The 19,930-nt window shown below is 47.8% G+C and overlaps 1 protein-coding gene across 2 annotated transcripts; it reads right to left on the reverse strand.

Moving 5' to 3' along the window:
* Window positions 1-10,186: 10,186 nt before the first annotated feature.
* LOC143683570 (uncharacterized) lies at window positions 10,187-15,566 on the reverse strand. Of its 2 annotated transcripts, none has more exons than XM_077159752.1 (3): window positions 15,259-15,566; window positions 12,373-12,584; window positions 10,187-10,387 (listed from the first exon to the last, which is right to left on the reverse strand). In XM_077159752.1, the coding sequence occupies exons 1-3, from the start codon at window positions 15,302-15,304 to the stop codon at window positions 10,232-10,234; spliced, it is 414 nt and encodes a 137-aa protein (XP_077015867.1). In that variant the 5' UTR covers window positions 15,305-15,566; the 3' UTR covers window positions 10,187-10,231. The 2 variants fall into 2 exon arrangements, with proteins under 2 accessions (XP_077015867.1, XP_077015859.1); XM_077159744.1 differs by having other exon boundaries at window positions 15,247-15,566.
* Between the last annotated feature and the right edge of the window lie 4,364 nt (window positions 15,567-19,930).

The raw sequence follows: 19,930 nt of genomic DNA on the forward strand, positions 1-19,930 counted from the left end.
ACAGTTTTGTAAAGGACACTTGGCCCTCGTCTGCCATATTTGTTGCAAGGAGTCGTCCGCCCCGCCCACCGCCCCCCAAATTGTCTGCCTTATATTTTTCTAAGCCTTTTTCTTTTCTTTCTTTCATTTGTTCTTTTTTTAGGTTTAAAATTTTCATTTGGCCGAAGGTCAGTCTCTGTGATTTTGTCCTTTGGAAAAAGGATTTTTGTCCTAGGAAAAAAATCCCTAACCAGTGGTCAGATGGAGATTCACCTGTATTTCTTTTTTGTTTTGTTTCCTAAGGGCTTCATTTTAAGCAGTTAACCCTTTATTGGAATTGATTGTGATTTACAGTGAGAGGTAAGAAGCCCAGTAAATTTTTTTCTGAATTGGGTACCACTTCTCATCACCTTTCCTTGTACACCTTTCCCTTCGTAATACCGCTTCCAAGGCATTACGTTCTCATACTGTGTTTTTTTTGGGGGGGATCTGGGGGGGATCTCTCAGGCTATTCATTTGGAGGATATAAAGACACGTTTTGGCCAGGACAGGAAAGGCCTTTGAATTTCTCTAGTAGAGACAGATCCTCCTCCTCGAAGCTAATGAAGCTTTACTTTTACAGGACACTTCCTTGCCTGGGTCTCTTCCAAGGCCCTGGGAAGGGGAGTCATATGTTTTTGTAAATCTTGCATCCCCTCCTGTTAGGTAGCCTTGTAGTGGCCCTGGGCTTTTTCTGGATCCAGCTCATGGCTGAGTTAGGAAAACATTTGGTTTGGGTTTGTCTATTTACGTGGTTTGGAGTCACAACCATGTGCAGTTTCAACATCAGTAACTGTCCTGCTGAAGGAAGGGCTCTTCTGAGACCAAGTTGCAGAGCCAGACGGTGCCATGGTGTAAAGGTGGCCTACAGCAGACATGCCAGAGGCATCTGTGTGCTTCTAAAGGACGTAAAGGGGGAGAAACAAGGTTTGAATATCTGGAGCCAGAAGCTGATCTATAGCTGTTCTAGTTTGCTAGCTGCCAGAATGCAATATACCAGAAACAGAATGGCTTTTTTTTTTTAAGTCCACTTTTTTTTTTTATTTGGTAAAAGACTGGTCAAATATTTTCATTTTATAATCCCTGGTCTCTTGGAGCCTTTGAAAATAATGGCCAGTAGTTCAGCAAGTTCATTAACTAATTCCCTTAAGGTTGTGGAGTGCATATTATCTGGACTTGCTGATTTACATATTGTGCCATGTTTTCAAGTATTCCCTTAACTGGTTTATTTCAACATCTATATTTAAAGGTCTTTATTACTTGCTAATTATCTATGCCCCCTTTCTTTACTTTTCTTGTTAAAGACCAATTTAAAAGAACAGCTCAGTATCTCTGCCACTCAGAGTCATCATTAATTTCACTCCCCTTCTCATTTATTAGCCAGCCACCCTATTGCCAAGGCCTCTTCCTCCCCAGAATGTTTTTCTCGTCTCTCACCTCTTTGGTGCTCTTCACTCATTCTGCCGTCTCTGCTGCTCTTGTCTTTCCTTGACAAGCTTTGGAAAGAGTTTGTGTATTCATTTGTTTTTTCCTTAGGTTCTCCCTCACCCTTTCTCTATTTCCACAGTGGGTTTTCTTCTACTCTTAGATCTTGTCAATGTCCTTTGTCAACTGGCTCCTTGCATTTCTTATTCAAGGCAGAATGGCTTTTAAAAGGGGGAATTTAATGAGTCGCTAGTTTACAGTTCTAAGGCCGAGAAAATGTCCCAATTAAAACAAGTCTATAGAAATGTCCAATCTAAGGCATCCATCCAGGGAAAGATACCTTGGTTCAAGAAGGCCGATGAAGTTCAGGGTTTCTCTCTCAAGTGAGAAGGCACATGGTGAACACAGTCAGGGCTTCTCTCTCGGCTGGAATGGCAGATGGTGAACACGGCGTCATCTGCTAGCTTCTTCTCCTGGCTTCCTTTCATGAAGCTCCCCGGGAGGCATTTTCCTTCTTCATCTCCAAAGGTCGCTGGCTCGTGGACTCTCTGCTTTGTGGTGCTGCAGCATTCTCTGCTCTCTCTGAATCTCTCATTCTCCAAAATGTTTCCTCTTTTATAGGACTCCAGTAAACCAATCAAGACCCACCCAAATGGGTGGAAGACATGACGTCACCTAATCCAGTTTAACAATCACTCTTGACTAAATCACATCATCCAGGGAGATGATCTGATTACAGTTTCAACATACAGTATTGAATAGGGATTATTCTACCTTTATGAAATGGGATTTTGATTAAAACATGGCTTTTCTAGGGGGCATACTTCCTTTCAAACCAGCACAATAGAAAATGCTTCCAATCATAAGACTGTAAAGATGGAAGCAGAGCACTCAGCTTTCACCAATACTTATTAAAATGGAAAGTTCTATTCTCTGGAATGTCCTTGATAATGCAGTATATAAGTGCACCATGTTAGAAAGAAGTCTGCATTCTCTTTATTTTCCCTATAATAGATATTACAAAAGTGACACTGGAAAACCATTTCCTATGAAGGACAATCAAAGAGAATACCCAAAAAGTAGGAGAAATGATTTAAAGAGGCAGTTAGTTAATTAACAGAAATACCATCTATGTTTCTGGATTTTGTGATATTTGTGACATGTTAGCTTTTAAAAATCTGTAATTTGCTATAACTTCTTTGCTTTGTTTAAAAAGTGTTCACATTTGTGCGAAAATTCGTGTATTTAATTTTACATTCTTTTTCATGACATTGGCTCCCAAAATTGTAAAAGTTTCAGCTCTCCCAAAACCTGAATCTGCCTTTGGACATTGGGGTTACTGTCTTGGCAGAGAGATCAAGCGTTCCCTGTGCAGGAGATCTGGTTATAACTCATCCCTCCTGGCCTTCTGAAAAAGGAATTTTTTTTTTTTGTCCTGTGCCCTGATTTTGACACTAAAATAAAACTTTTTTTTCCATCACATAGTTGTATATTCATCATGATGATCATTTCTTAGAACATTGGCATCAATTCAGAAGAAGAAATAAAAAGAAAACAAAAAAAAACATATATGCCATACCCTTATCCCTCCCTTTCATTGATCGCTAGCATTTCAATCTACTAAATTTATAAAATAAAACTTTTAAAGTGAATGAGACTTTATGTATTCTGCTCTGTATCTTGCCTTGCTCACGTAACAGTTTATTTTGGAGACCTTTTGTGTTCATATATCAAGAGCTTCCTTGTTCTTTTCAGCAGCAGCATCTTTATTCCCTCATATAAATGTACCTCGTTGGTCTTCCTGGTCTCCCCTTGACTGTCACACGGGTTGATTCGACTTTTTGCTATAACAAACAGTGCTGCAGTAACTGACTTTGTATGTTGTTCTAGTTTGCTAGCTGCTGGAATGCAATATACCAGAAATGGAATGGCTTTTAAAAAGGGGAATTTAATGAGTTGCTAGTTTACAGTTCTAAGGCCGAGAAAATGCCCCAATTAAAACAAGTCTATAGAAATGTCGAATCAAAGGCATCTGGGGAAAGATACCTTGGTTCAAGAAGGCCAATGAAGTTCAGGGTCTCTCAAGTGAGAAAGCACATGGTGAACACAGTCAGGGCTTCTCTCTCAGCTGGAAGGGCACATGGCAAACATGGCATCATCTTCTGCTAGTTTTCTCTCCTGGCTTCCTGTTTCATGAAGCTCCCCGGGAGGCGTTTTCCTTCTTCATCTCCAAAGGTCAGTGGCTGGTGGACTCTCTGCTTCGTGGTGCTGCAGCATTCTCTGCTCTCTCTGAACCTCTCATTCTCCAAAATGTTTCCTCTTTTATAGGACTTCAAAAACTAATCAAGACCCACTCAAATGGGTGGAGACAAGTCATCCCCTAATCCAGTTTAACAACCATTCTTAACTAAATCACATCAACCAGGGAGATGATCTCATTACAGTTTCGAACATACAGTATTGAATAGGGATTATTCTAACTTTAGGAAATGCGATTTATATTAAAACATGGCTTTTCTTAGGGGGCATACTTCCTTTCAAACCAGCACATATGTGTACCTCAGAACCTACATATCCATGAGAACTCACAGGAGTTCTGCTGTTTCTTTAGGATAAAGTCCCAGAGTTTGTGTTCCTATAAGCAACGCAGGAGAAAAGTTTAGGTTGGAAATCGTTTCTCTTCAGATCTTACAGGCATCGCTCTGCTGTCTTTCAGCTTTCGGTATTGCAGTTGGGAAGTCCCAAGCCATTCTGATTCCTTGTACTTTGCATATGACCTGCCTTCCCCCCCCCCCCACAGAAATTTCTAGAATCTTCTCTTATCCTCAGCGAACTGAGGATATGCCCTGATAAGTGTCTCTTTTTGTCTTTTTTACCCACTGAACTGGGTGTTCTGGAAGCTGAGGGGTGGGGGCCCGGGGGTAGGGGCGTCTCATTTTGTGTTGTGGGCAACATGCCTTGGCCTGTGCTCCCGGAGCTGGGTGCAGGAAGGGGGCTGGGGGCTGGGCGACGTCCACAGTGGGTGCGTGAAGCTGCATGGAACCCCTCTGTCGCTGACGTCTCTTCTCTCCTGTTCCTGGTAGTCACCTGTTCAGGGACCTTCTCTTCCACCCTCTCCCAGATGCAAATTTCTGGTTTCCTGACAGGGTCTGGGTGGGTGCCCTCCAGGCGCGGAGAGTTGGAGGGGTGCTAGGAGTCTGCTGCTGCTGTCTTTTTTTAAAAAAGCCCTGTCTTTTAAACAGTCTCCTACCAGTCTTCCTTATTATAGGAATAATTATTATAGCACCCCCCACCTCACCGTCAAGCCTCCTCCTAGAGGCGCCTCTAATTCCTGAGCCTTTTAAGGATTCTGCAGTGGAAATCGGGTTAATTTTTCTCCCCTTCTCATTATCAGCTTGGATTCTGCTCTCTTGTTTTTTGTTTTCAATATTTTTATTGAGTAATGTTCACACCCGTGCAGTGGCTCACAGTATCATCACATAGGTGTGTATTCATCACCATGATCATTTTTTAGAACATTTGCATCTCTCCAGAAAAAGAAATAAAAAGAAAAAAAACTCATATATCCCATACACTCACCTCTCCCTCTCATCGACCACTAGTATTTCCAGCTATACAATTTACCCTTTGTTCCCCCCATTATTTATTTATTCTTTTAATCCATATATATATATTTTTACTCATCTGTCCATACCCTGGATAAAAGACACAAGGTTTTCACAATCCCACAGTCACATTGGAAAAGTTACATCTTTATTCAATCGTCTTCAAGAATTTAGGCCACAGGAACACAGCTCAACAGTTTCAGGTACTTCCCTGCAGCCTCTCCAATACACAGCTTTCTTGTTTTAACTCTGTCTGTTACTGCTTGTCCATTTACTTTGTAACTTCCAAAATTTCATTGTCCCTTCTCCCATTCTTCTCTCCCTTGTGGGTTTATGTATTTTGAAAAGATCCTTCTATGATTATTTTAGTGGCATTTACATGCTTATGATAAATACACCATATTCAACTTAATTTGGCTTCCCAATTGTCCCCAATTCCTTTGGTGACTAGTCTGCTTTTCTCCCTCTGGTTTAAGATGCCACCTTCAAAAAATAAAAATATTAGAAAATAAAGAACAAAATAAAATTGAATAAAGAAAGAAGACGCCACCTTCATCCTGGCTCAGACACACAGCCCCATTTGTCTGTGGGTTTCTTCCTGAGCTTTCTCTTCTGTTTCAACACGTGTTTATTGAGCACCTTCTATGTGCCAGGCTCCGGCCCAGGAGCGGACAACACCACACCCTTGCCTCGTGGAGCTTTCACTCTAACGAAAGGAGACAGGCGATATGCACATAATACGGTGGCACATAGCTACAAGCAAGGGCAAGGGAAATAAAGCAGGATTTGGGGAGAGAGCGAAGGGGAGAGCTCCTCCGGATGCTTGGTTAGCAAACCGTGCTCTCAGGGGCTGACGGTAAGTAGAGGCTTCAGTGACTCAGAAGCGCCAGCCACACGTGGGTCCGGGGAGGGGACCCCACGCGTGGGTCCCGCAGAGGAGGTAGCAAGGGCAGAGACCCTAAGACAGAAAGGAGCTGCACGAGTTTGAGGAATAAAAAGAACAGTGGGGGTCCGGCCCAGCAGGCAAGGGGGATTAGGCAGGGCCCTGTAGGCCGTGGGGAAGAGTTTGAATTTTATTCCTCATGTAACAGGAAGTCTCTGGAGAGTTCGGAGCAGGAGAATGGAGACATAAGGATCCCTGTGGCTTCTGTATGGGGGTGGGGTGGGGGAGGATAGCAGCAGGGAGGAGGCTGTGGCCATGACCCAGTGGGCAGCTGATGGATGGCCTAAGCAGGGGTGGTGGTGCAGAAGGTGAGAAGCCGCTGATTCTGGAATATATTTTGAAGGTTGAGCCAACAAAGCAGGACGGGCTGGAGGAGGGAGAGGGAAAGAGTGAAGTTAAACAACTGGATGAGCGGTGATGAGTAATTAAGCGCCCCTCAGGGTTTGAATAGGTATTTGGCATGAATCCTTCCATTTAATCTTCTCCAGAAACCTTTGAGAAACAGAGGCACAGAGAGGGTAAGTAACATGCCTGAGGCTACACAGCTGATCATTCGAAGCAGTAGGATTTTATGTCTGTAAGGTAATAAGGATAATAAAGACATTTCTGTAAGTAATGACCCCTCCTCTTTCATTTCTGATTCTAATAATTTGAGCCCCCCCTCTTTATTCTTGTCAATCCAACTAAAGATTTGTTAATTTTACTGATCTCTTCAAAGAACTTTTGGTTTCATTCATTTTCTCTATTGTTTTATATTCTCTATTTCATTAATCTCCACCAAATCTTTATTATTTTCTTCCTTCTGCTTGCTCTAAGTTTAGTCTGCTCTTTTTTTCCAATGCATTAAGATTGAAGGTTAGGTTGTTGATTTGAGATATTTCTTCTATTTTAATACAGGCATTTACAACTATAAATTTTCCTTGAAGTGCTGCTTTAGCTGCATCCCATAGTTTTTTTTATGTTATGTCTTCATTTTCATTCATCTCAAAGTATGTTCTGATTTCCCTTATGATTTCTTCTTTGACTTATTGTTGTTAGGGATATGTTAATTTGCACATATTTGTGAGTTTCCAGCTTTCTTTCTGTTACTGATTTCTACTTTTATTCCACTTGTGGTCTGAGAACATACTTTGTATTATTTTGAGCCATTTATATTTGTTGAGGTTTGCTGGAGAATGTTACATGTGCATTGAAAATAATGTATATTCTGGGTGGAGTGTTGTGTAGACGTTTGTTGGATCGAGTTGGTTTTATATTGTTCAAGTCCTCTGTTTCCGTGTTGGTATTCTGCCTAGTTGTTCTGTCCACTATTGAAAGTGGGTTATTGAAGTGTCTGCCTGTTATTGTTGAATTCTCTATTTCTCCCTTTATTTCTATCAGTTTTTGCTTCATGTACTTTGGTGCTCTGTTGTTAAAGTTTTTACAGTTTCCTGATGGATTGACCCCTTTCATTACAAAATGCCTTCTTGGTCTCTAGTAAGAGTTAGGATTTGGAATGCAGACAGTCTGATGCCAAGCCCAGGCTCTTAACCTCTCACCCACTGCTCTGCTGCTGATGGGCGCCCCCAGGAGCCCCCCCCCCAGGTGGTCTCCAGCCCCACCCAGGTGTTCTGCATCTGTTGGCTCTTCCAGCCCTGACCTTGATCAAATCAGCCGACGTTCCATGCTGTGCTCTGGGGAACCACAGGCCCTTCCTACGATGCGTACAGGACCACCTTTAAGGGCTCGGAAGCCTGCTTGCCACAAGCACTCCCCTGTTCTGTGTAGCCTTGACTCACACTGAATTCAGACTCTTCTTCATCTCCAGGTGACCCCTTCTAGCCCCCTCCACCTCACCACACCCAGTAACACAAGTGAGGTGTACCAGGAAGGGCTGAGCAAAGTCATACCTTATGGAAACACATCTGACTTTAATTTCCTTGTTCTCCATCCGTGGGCATCCTCTGGCACCCCAGATGCTGGAGGATTTGTCTTGGCTTATGGGCCTGGCAGCACCAGCGGGCACTCCCCACCCCCACTTCAGGGCCCTCCTTCCCTCCCCCTTCACCCCCTGCCTCTCAGGAGCAAAATCAGGTCCCTCCCTAGGGCTCCTGCAGAGCGATTTAATGGCTGCTTTGTTGTCCTTGTTTCTTTGGCCACTTAAAGGACCTTGCCCAAGCCCCTCAAGGTGGTTCCCCAAACTCGGACAAGCGGGTAAGTGGGGCGGGCAGCAGATTGATAAGAAAGCTTCCCACCTGGTTCCCCCGCCTTGATTACTGTCCTGACTTTCTGCTGCCTTGCATGAAAGGTTGGCATTTCCAGGACATTTTGTTAAGCTGTGGGAACAGAATATTTGAAGTCAGGACTTTGTGGAAGAGTCTCAGAGACCTAAGATGCTAAGTGAATCCTCCAGCTGAGGTGGGGGGCCTTGAGGACTTAGAGTCAAGTGGGGGAGCCAGGCCGAGCCCTGGCCTTGCCGCTTCCTGACGCTGGGGGTGCCTTGGCCCTTCTCCTCCCTGAGCCCAGTTTCCCACCCAGGAAATGGGCAGAGCAGCAGTGTCCCCTCCCAAGGCAGCTGTGAGGGATTGACGACAAAAGTTCTTGCCTGGCTTTGCCAGGTGCTTGGCAGATAGTAAGGGAGTTACAGAAAAACCGTCTACACATCACGTTTTATGGTTTCCCATGATTATCTAATCCTTGTTCTACAAATCACACTCACACACATATATATTTCACATGGGAAAGACAGGCTTTTGTAATTGATCAAATCAACAGCAAGCTTATACTTATTTCTTGCAGTAAATGGCAGGAAACACACAGAGAAAGCTGCCACTTTTGGTAAAGAGCAAAGAACATGTCCACACAAAGGCTGGTATGTAATGTTCACTGCAGCTTTATTCATAATAGCCCCAAACTATGAGCAACTCAAATGACCACCAGTTGGTGAATGGATAAGCAAATTGTAGTAAATCTGTCCGATGTAATACTACTTGGCAGTGGAAAGAAACTATGGATACACCCAATAACGGATGAGTCTCAAAAGTATTACGTTGGGTGAAAGAAGCCAGATGCTGCAGCCTGGAGGGTGGAGGGGCCAGTTTAAAGGTCCAGCTCATGAGATAGACACTTAAAAAGCAGGCATTTTTATGCATGTGAATCATACTTCCGTCTTACAAAAATGAGGCAAACAATTGCATATGTAAAATGGAATGATTTCTAAATGTTGTGTTAGTTAATTTTTTTTAATTAATAAAAAAAAAAAAATGAGGCAAACAGACCATGGCAGTGGTCCCGATGACATCTAGAGCCCGGTGGGCTTCCGTCCATGGACGTGTCCAGAGTCTGGAGAGGAAGAGAAACTGAGGGGAGGCGAGGGGCAGCCGGTGGGGGGAAACAAGTCATGTTGGGAGCCCTGCTGGGCACGGGGGTGGGGTGTCTGCTGGGAAGAGCAGCCAGGAACGCCTCAGCGCCCCCCCAGCGCCCGGGCTCAGCGGGGACAGGGGTGAGCCTCTTGGGTCAGCTGGGCAGGGTCCGGGGGCATTTTCTTGGCCGTCCCCTCACGCACCTTCGTCCACCTTCCTCACGTGAGTGTCGTGGGCTCTTGTCCCGGCCGGCGGGGAGAGAACGATGCCGGCAGCTCGGCCACCCTTTTTGAGCCCCGCGATTTCCTCACCTGGAAATGGAGATAATTTCCTATTGGCTGGGCCGTGACTCGCTATCGTCTTCTCCGGTTTCTAAAAGAAAACCACGCCTTCTGCAATTCCCGCTTCCTTTACAATGTGCCGGTCTTGTGGAGGAGCTGCGAAGGGATGGTGTGAAGCGGGGCTGGGACGCCCTGGGCTGAGGCACCGTTTACTTGGGCGCTTGGGTGCTCGGCGAACCTGGGCGTTGGCCCCCGAGATGAGGTGCTGGCATCCCAAGACCGGAGGGACCCCGCGTGTCCTCGGGAGGCAGCTGTCCCGGGCGGGCAGTTCTGAGCGCGCCACCCCAACTTGCTGCGTGGCCTTGGGGCGACGCCTAGTGGCGAAGTGTGGCAGCGCACGACGTCTCCGCGAGGCTGGGTTTGGCTCTTTTGTACCAGCTTTGCTGGTATGTGTGCTTTGGCTGTGGGTACCGAGGAAGAATTCCCTCGCTGTGTTTGCGCGTTGTGGCCTTCTTATTGTTACATTTATAAATGGTAGCGGACTGAAAAATCAGAGGAACTGAGTCCGAGTTTTAAAAAAGTTTATTGTCCCGGGGCGAGGTTCCCGGGTCCAGGTGCTCAGGGTGCGGGCTGGCTACTTCCTGCGGAGTGGGGGCGTCGCTGAGTAGGGGGTTTTAGCTGGCCGGTGCTTCGACTGGAAGGGGGGCATAGGGGTGTAGCAGCATCTGATTGACTGTCACCTGAGAGAGTTCCTTGAGACGCTCTTGTAGGAACCTTAAAACAAAAGGAGCGAGCATTAACAGTAGGCAGATAACTACAAATGGGGTGAGTATTGGGGCTAGCCACGTCATAACGGGAATTCCACCAGGAGGATGACTGGACCACAGCCTGCTTTCCTTTAAGGTCTTTTTGCAGTTTCGTCAGGACGTTGAGGTTTTCCTCTACTAAGCCACTTTCGTTGATGTAGTAACAGCATTGTTCCTGCAGAAATAAACAAGTGCCGCCTTTTTCGGCTGTTAAAAGGTCAAGCGATGGGCGGGTCACGGTGGCTTACACCTGCGGCAGCAGCTGCAGAAGCAAGCGACAATCCTACAAGTACAGGTAAAAAATTTGCCCGCCTGCCACGAGGATCAGGGAGAAGAGACAACAGCTCAGCTTCCCCATAGAGGTTTAACTGGGGAACTAGAGTTGCTGGGATGCAGGTAGGGGAGAGGAGGAGTTTATGGTTTTTGTAAGGGTCCCGTTGCACCAGAAAAAGTGTGTTTCTACATGGAGTGTTTTTTCCACCATGATAGTTGTGTTACATGTGAAGTGTGATTGTGCTGCAATATAACAAATGCTGACGCTAGAAGAGTGGCTTTTGAGCAAAGGGACTTGAAAGGAGTGAAATTGCTGGTCATGCCCATTCTGTGTGCTAGTATTAAGGGCGTCTGGTAATGGGGCAGCTGCCTAGAGAGGCTTTTCAAGGGAGGCGCACATAAAGCAGGTAGAGGCATTAAAAATGTGAGTGGTATTGAGTGTGTTTGTAATTAAGCGCAAAAAATTTTTCCAGGTAAAGGGGTTTCGGGGTTTTGCAGATTGCAAGGTTTGTTGGACGTGTGTTTCGCCTTGCTGGATTTTATCTTTGATTTCCAGCAGAGTGTCTACTGGCTCGGCTGTTATAGGGCAATAGCTTCGGACTATGAGCCATTTTCCCTATGGGTGGGACCATCTGAGATTTGTATAGACTACTGCTGCTTCGCCCTTTTCCCATCTGGGATCCCATGCGTCTGCTATTCTTAATTCCAGGGATCGGTTGGGGTAGCGGGTTAGTGAGCAATCCGGGTCTTGCAGCGGTACGGGCCCCCTGTACTGGTTGTTCCGGTAGCATCTGCTACCTGTCCAGGGTATGGTTATTTTGCAAGAATAGTAAGGACACCCTCCATATGTTTCTGGCCACCTGCGGCAGTGGCCCTGATGCTGCTTATAAAGGAAGCATAGTGTAGGTGCATCTTTTGTTCCTGGATCGAGGTGGCTTTTACCCTGATTAATGATAATGGAAATAGGTTTTTGACACCCTTCTAATGGACAAGTAGCTTGGGCAATAATTTGAGAGTGTTCTGTGAATCTTGCGACCCAAATTTCTTTTATGGTGAATTTTCAGGCATACGCCGGCGTGTCGGGTCGGTGGGGCTTAGGGATGGTGAAGAGGAGAAGAGTGAGGAGAAGAACTGCGTGGGAGCCCATGATGGCGTGTGAGGCGAATTCGGGTGGGGGATAGCGCGGTGGCCCTCCCGTTCTGGTGAGGTCGATGGGCAAAGCTTAAGACGAGACAGATGGATCCACGCGCTATGTCCCAAGAGTTTTGCTGCTGTAGGGGTGGTTAGTATGACTATATATGGGTCTGACCACCTAGGTTGTAAAGATTGCGGCTTTAATTCCAGGAGTAGGACGCTGTCACCTGGCTGTAAAGTTTTGCTGGGCAGATGTGTAGAATTACCTGTTATAACCAGTAGGGCTCGGTCCGCGTGCTCCCGGAGCAATTCCCTTAATAGGGAGAGATAAGGTAGGTACGTTGCTAGGGGAGGTGGATTAGTAGGGAGGTTGGGGAGAAGAAACAGCCTACCGTACGGGAGTTCGAATGGGCTGAGGCCTGTGGGCTCCCATGGGGCAGCACGAATGCGGGCTAGCGCCAAGGGAAGGAGTTCAGGCCAGGAAAGTTTTATCTCAACCGCTAGTTTGGTCAGGTGGGTTTTGATGATCCTGTGTGCCCGCTCTACCTTTCCCGATGATTGTGGGTGGTAGGGGATGTGGAGCTTCCACACGATCCCCAGCGACTGCGTTACGTGCTGAATGATGCAAGAGATGAAAGCCGGCCCGTTGTCAGACTGGATGGTGTTGGGTAGACTGAACCGTGGAATAATTTCCTGGAGTAGAAGGGAAGCAGCTGTTTCCGCAGTCTCCTTGGCAGTGGGGAAGGCTTCGATCCAACCTGAGAAGGCATCCACAAAGGGTAAGAGGTAGCGGAATTTTTTGTGAGTGGGCATGTGGGTGAAGTCTAGCTGCCAGTCTTGTCCAGGGAGGTGGCCCCGTAACTGGTGAGTGGGTAGCCCTGGTCGGAGGGCACCTTGGGGTGTAGTTTTAGAGCAGGTAAGACAGGTCTTGTGTGCTCTCCTGATAGCCTGTAGTACAAGGAGGGAGGAGAAGAGCGGATAGAGAAAGCGGTGAAGTGCCTTTGGCCCAGTGTGCAGGGACTGGTGGATTTCAGTAATGAGAGGTAGTAGTTGGAGCTGAGGGATAGCAATTTTTCCCTGGAGAAGGATCCACCCTTCCTATAATATAGTGCCTCCCCTTTTTAATAGGTTTTCTTTTTCAGATTCAGTGTAGTGCGGCTGTGTTTTTGTTTGTAGGAAGAGTATAGTAGAAGGTTGGGAGGGTGAGGTAGTAAGAGACTTGGCTACTTCATCAGCTTTAGCATTACCCCTTGATACTGGGGAGGTTTGTGCCTGATGTCCTCGGCAATGGATAATTGCCGCTGCTGCTGGGAGTTGCAGCGGTGTGAGCAAATCTGAGATTTGGCTAGCATTTATTATAGGAGATCCTCTTGTGGTGAGAAAGCTTCGTTCTTTACATATAGCTGAGTGACAGTGTGCAATAAGGAAGGCATATTTTGAGTCTGTGTAAATGTTTACCTTTTTCCCTTTTGAGAGGGTAAGGGCATGGGTGAGTGCAGTCAGTTCTGCTTTCTGTGAGGTGTATCCTATGGGGAGTCTTTTGGCCTCTATTATTGCAGAGTCCGTAACAATAGCGTAGGCAGCTATTCGCTGTCCCTCGGCTGTGATGTTGGCACTGCCGTCTATATACAAGATAAGGTCTGGATGGGGCAGAGGCTGATCTGAAATATGTGTGTATGGCTTGGCTAGACTATCTAGCCCTTCTATGCAGGAGTGAGTAGGAGGGGATGCCATAGGCAGGTCCGGGAAGAGGGTAGCTGGATTAAGTCGTGGTGAGGTTAAAAGGCTGATGGCTGGGTGCTCTATGAAGAGGAGGTGAAATGTTTGGATGCGTGAGGGTCCTAGGTGTTCTAAGGATTTGTGTGCAAGCAGATCAGCTAGCCGATGAGGTGAGAAGACCGAGATGGGTTGGCCAAGGGTCAGTTTAAGTGCCTCTTTGGTAAGGTCTGCAGCCGCCGCAAGTGCGCGTAGACACGGTTGCCATCCCCTAACCGTGGCGTCTAGTTGTTTGGACGAGTAGGCTACAGGTTGGTGCTTTGGTCCTAGGGGCTGTGCTAAGACTCCAATAGCTATTCCCTGTTTTTCGGTTGTAAAGAGGTGAAAGGGGCGTTGGGGGTTCGGCAGAGACAACGGTGGAGTCACCGTTAATGCCGCAACCAGAGAGCTGAATGCTTTCCGGACAGTAGTTGGCTGAGAAAGTGGCCGGTCGGCGGCGTTTCCCTTGCTGCGGCATAAAGGGGCTTGGCTGGGAGCACAAAGTTGAGGACCCATTGGCGGAAGAATCCCACGAATCCGAGGAAGGATAGGATTTCATTAGCCATGGTGGGTGGTAGTAGGAGTTATTGTTAGTCCTAGGTAAGAGACTGAGGCTTGGCTTATTTGGGCTTTGGCAGGAGAAACCCGATACCCTTTTTTGCCTAAAAAGTTTAGGAGGGTAGCCCGTTTGTTGCTGAGAGTGGGATAGGGAGGGGCTACAGAGAAGAAGGTCATCCACATATTGTAAAAGAGCACTTGGTTGAAGTTTGCAGCTGAGTAAATCAGATGCAAGAGCCTGTCCAAAAATATGGGGGCTGTCCCTGAATCCCTGGGGGAGGACTGTCCAAGTGAGTTGCTGGGACAGGTTGGTGTGGGGATCTGTCCAAGTAAATGCAAATAGAAAAAATGAGTCCGGGTGTAACGGAATGGTGAAGAAGGCATCTTTGAGGTCTAGGACCGTGAAGTGAGTAGTTTGGGGGGGGGAATCTGTGACAGTAGAGTGTAAGGATTAGGAACGATGGGGTGGAGGGGGACCACAGCTTCGTTAATGAGGCGGAGGTCTTGGACTAGACGGTAGTCCCCATTTGGTTTCTTTACCAGTAAAATGGGGGTGTTGCACGGAGAGTTGAATGGAATAAGAAGTTTGCGCTCCAATAGGCAGTCAATGATAGCTTTTAGTCCCAACCGGTGAGCTTTGGAGATTGGGAACTGGGGCCGTGATGGAAAACAGGAAGACTGTTTGAGTTTAATAATAACTGGAGCATGATGTGTGGCCACTATAGGTTTTGAAGTGTCCCAGATCTCGGGGTCAACTATGTCTGATGGGCGCAGCGGAGAGAGAGCCTTTTCCGGGATGAGGGCTGCTAAGAAGAGTCCCGCCCCCAGGGAAGGGGAAGGAAGGCTAAATTGGACTGAGGCTCCCAATTTTTGGAGAATGTCTCGCCCTAATAACGGAGTTGGGCATGAGGGCAAAATGAGGAAGGAGTGAGAAAAGGGGGGTTGGTCGAGGTTGCACGACAGCGGCGGCGTTCGCCGCGGTTGGCAGGTTTTGCCATCAGTGCCAACCACTGAGACCTGGGAGGGGCTGCTAAAACCAGAATGAGAAGGCAAAACTGAATAAGTGGCCCCCGTGTCCACCAAAAAGGAAATGGATTTACCCGCCACCTGTAGTGTTACCCTGGGCTCGGCGAGGGTGATAGGGGTCGCTGAATCCAGGCTGCATCAGTCGTCCACCAGGCCGAGGAGTTCCAGCGCTGGTGCCTCATCCAGTTGGCTAGCTGGCACTCCACATCGAGGTGCCAAGGGCGAGCCAGTTTGCCGGTTTGGGCAGTCGCTGCGCCAGTACCTGTGCCACTTGCATTCTGGGCACGGCTTGGTGGGTGGCCTGGGGTGTGGACACTGGCAGGACCAGTGTCCCTCCTGGCCACATTTAAAACACGGTCCCGGCGGAGTGCTCCTTGCCGTTTTTGGTGGACCCCTTCCTCCTGGTTTAAAGGCCATGGTCACCAGGTCACGGATGGGGGTTTGAGGGCCTTCCTCGGCCTTTTTAAATTTCTTTTTAATGTTTGGGGCAGACTGGGTTATAAAGTGGGTGGCTAGGACCGAGGCTCCGATTTGAGATTCAGGGTCTAGCCTACTGTGCTGAATCAGAGCGTCAGTAAGATGATTTAGAAAAACTGCGGGGTTTTCTGAGGGTTCTTGGGTAACTTCCCGGAGTTTATTATAATAAACAACTTTTTGGGCTGCCTTTTCTAATCCTACTAATATCCATTCAATCATTCGGTCCCGGCGCTTGCGGCTGGCCCCTGCCACCTGATAATCCCAGTTTGGTTCCTCCATGGGAACTGCAGTCTTACCAACCGGTATGTCTGGACTGGGCAGGTGTAATTGATCTGCATGCTCACGGAAGGCAGCTACAATACGATTGCGCTCATCGGGGGTGAGAGTAGAGAACAGGATTACATAAACATCATGCCAGGTAAGGTCGTAGGCCTGGGTTAGTCGGCGGAATTCTCTAATATACGCTGTAGGATTTGCAGAGTAAGATCCCGGGCGTTTTTCGATAGTCGCCAGATCAGAGAGAGGGAAGGGAACGTGAACGCGGACCACGCCCTCAGTTCCCGCGACTTCACGAAGGGGACAGAGAAGTGCAGATGACGACATTGGGGCAGAAGGTGGCACTGGAGGGCTATGTGCTAGAGAACAAAGGGATGTGGAAGATGGCGCCAGAGGGTCCTGCGACAGAGAACAACACGGCTTTGGAGGGTCATGTGATTGCAGAGGCGTTGGGACAACACTTTCAGCTTCCACGACTTTGCATGAGGAATTAAGGGGTGCGGAGGGTGGCATCAGAGCAGAAGGTGGCACCGGGGGTCGTGTGACTGGGTGTACGAACTGACTGGAGAGGCGAGAGAGTCCGGGGCGTAGGGAGGGGGAGGGGGGTTAGCAGGAGGGGCTGGCGGAGGGGCCAGCTCTTCTAGCTCATCGGAGAACGGAGAATGCAGAAGCCGAGGGCGGGGGAGGAGTAAGGGAAGGAGCAGGTGGGGGTTGTTTTGCTACAAGGAGAACTTGAGCAGTATCACAAGTAGCACATAAATCACACCGGGATCTCAGATGCCAGAAAGCCTGGACGTATGGGACCTCCGACTGTTTGTGGGTCTGTTAGCAGAAAGTGTCCAGATCAGAGAGGACTTTGAAATCTAAGGTGCCTTCGGGTGGCCAGGCTGACCCATTTGGGAGGGAATACTGGGGCCAGGCTACGGTAGACAGGAAGATAAGCGATTTAGTTTTTATGGATATGTTCAATTTAGCCTGATTGCGGATTAAACATCCGAGCGGGGTTTTTGGATCCGTGCGAGACTCCTCGTTGCCCATAATTTAAGTCAAGTCTGGGAATAGTCAGACCAAGTCGTGGCGTCCCGAGGCGTGGCCGGACTATTGGAACGGGGTCCCCCTGGGGGACTGGCAGGGAGGAGTGAGAGTGAGGACGTCTCTACACCCCACATCCCTGGATATGGCAGGAGACCGAGAGGCCTTCCAGGCGTCCCCAGAGGACGACTCGGTTGGAGAGGGGCGCATGACGCAGCCGCGATTACGGACAGGTCCCTCCGGACGGCAGGGACAAGACCGAGGTATGGGCAAGGGATGACTCACCGACTTGGAAGGCACAGGACAGTAAAAGTCTGCTCAGAGAACAGGCCAGCCGATGGGCGGCGGAGGGGTCCCAGGTCCGTCCGGCTAGGAGGAGTCAGTTCCCCTGGAGGGGATTTGAATCCCCTCCTGGGTTTCGGCACCAAATGTTATGTTTTTAAACGGTAGCCGACTGGAAAATCAGAGGAACTGAGTCCACGTTTAAAAAGTTTATTGTCCCGGGTCCGGGTGCTCAGGGTGCAGGCCGAGGAAGTCGTGCCCCCCTGGGGGCGGTGGGGCTAGATATAGGCTAGCTAGTGGGGGTGATGGCGATGCCTCCAGGGCCTCCTGTGGTAGGTTAGGAGTTTCGTGCGCTTTAGGGCCGGGGGCATAGCTACAGGCCTTGGCCAGGGGGCATAGCTATGGGCTGTGGGCAGTGGGCATAGGTACGGGCAGTGCGCAGTGAGGGTCCTTTGTTTGTCAGGCCAGGTCCTGGTTGGCGGAGTTTGAACAGCTGTATGCCCGGATGTGCACTAGTTTTAGTTCAGGTGGGGGCCTTCCAGCCAGAGGCTACTGGGCCAGGCCTTAACACTTATTAGGTGCTCCTATTCACTGGAATGTGGTCCTGGTATTTTATTCTGTGGTACGTGAGGAATGGGGCTTCATTTTCCAGCAAATCTGGTATATTTGGTTATTTGTTATGGGTCACTATTCAATGATGTCAGTTCTTAGCTTTTGTGGTTTCGATTTTTTGATTTCCTGCTAGGGTCCTCTGATGTGTATTTACATAATCAACTATCTTCTCTTATCTAACAACTTTAAAATCCCATTCAGTGCATGCATTTTAAAATTCATCTTGTTTAATAACTCCTTATACAGCGCTTTCCACGTACCAGGCAGTGTTCACGTGCTTTATAAGCTCATTTAATCTTTGTAACAGCCCTGTGAGGTAGATGTTATTTTCCTCATTTTACAGATAAGAAACTGTTACTGGACAAAGGTCGTGGATACTTTGGTCCAATGTATTCAATGACCAATTCCTGAGACACGGGTTTCAAAGAGAGAAAGAGTTTATTAATAGGCGCGTAGCAGGACAGCAGACGGCCTAGCGGCCCAAAATCTGTCTCCCCAAGTTTAGGGGCTTCAAGGTTTTTAAGGATTTTAGCAAGGGGAAATTAGGTCATTTTGGATATTAAGTTCAAAGTAGGAGAGGAGACAGTGTTATTATTATGACTTCAATAGGGGAACATACGTTGAAAGGAAGGCAGGCAGAGCCATCACTTCAGTACTAAAGGTGTGAGCCAAAAGGGAGACAAGTTATCTTTCAATAGCAGAGTATAAGCCAATACAATTTGCACATGTAAGGGGCTGGGGCTAGTCAGTGACTGACTTTATTAGCCTTAGGGCCTTTACTCTACAAGAAAATGACCAGATAAAGGGTGTAGCAGCTCCTACAGTCACAAAGGCACAAGATAAGGGCTTTTACAGGCATTTCAAATATCAGAGCAGCTGATTTATAGTTTAAGGATTTCAGGTATTCCTCTCTGTCTACTCCAATATCCCAGAAAGCAAAAAGAAATATCTATATAACGATTCAGTGATCAAAATCATCCTTTAAATCCTGATTTCTCGGTTACAAAACTGCGGCTCAGAGATGTTAAGTAACTTGCCCAAGTTCACACAGCTAAGAGATGACAGAACTGGGATTGCAGCCCAAATTTTGTTCTGTTAATTACTGCATTCTGTAACCTTTGGCCTTAAAATTCTAACCCCCCCCCCAATTTCCATGGAAAATTGGGGTGCATCCTCTATACCAGTGTATTTGATAATCCAATAAATAGGGCACTTACTAGCTGACCTTGGGTCTGACCCCCTCTCCTCAGGAGCCCTCAGCTGTTAAATAAAGCCTCCTGTGGGAATGGGGGAGGACACGAATGAGATCTCACTTGCTGAGTCCATGTAAATTGCTTTCAGATTTAATTTATTTACATTTCTTTCCTTGCTTTGTGTTAATGTATACAGAAGGCAGGGGCGCAATCAACCCCCACACCCAGCACAGGGTTTGCACCCACTTGGCTTTCTTTGCATGTCTGCAGGATGAAAGAAGAGCAGTGGAGAGGAGGGGCTACCACAGCTCCCCTGGGGAGTGAAGGTCTCCAGCCTGAGGAGAGGGCGGTGCCTGTGATTTTTCCCAACCATTAGAGCAGGCCTGGTGTGAAATGACCCTGTAAAAGGAGGGCAGTGAAGCTAGTTCTTGTTCCCCTCTACTTGGCTAATGCCGTGGGAGTTGAGGCCAGCGGTTTGCCCAAGATGACGCAGTGGCAGTGTGTGGGGATGAGGGCAGTGGAGTGGGTGGGTGGGATGGGCTGTAGGTCTGTCCTTTCTGCTTGTGCTGCCTGGTCGCCTGAGGACCACTCCCGCACTCTGAATGTTAGCTTTGGGAAAAGGGCCTCTTTAGCCCGCAGGGCTCCTCAAGAGGCAGCTGGAGGTCTGGAAAGCTGACTGGCCTGGTATTCTGAGTTCTCTGTACCACATTTGCTGTGTGACCTCAGGCCTGCCGCTGCTCATCTCTGGGCTGTCAGCTGGGATGCTGGAGGCCCTTCGGTTGTGTTCCATGACCCTTGTCCAACCATCCCATCTGATGTGTGAGGATACTGGAGCCCAGAAAGGGGCAGGGACTTGGGCATATTCTTTCTTTTTTTTTGTTTTTTTAGTTAGA

Source organism: Tamandua tetradactyla, chromosome 1 (assembly GCF_023851605.1).
Source record: "Tamandua tetradactyla isolate mTamTet1 chromosome 1, mTamTet1.pri, whole genome shotgun sequence".
NCBI classification, from domain to species: Eukaryota; Metazoa; Chordata; class Mammalia; order Pilosa; family Myrmecophagidae; genus Tamandua; species Tamandua tetradactyla.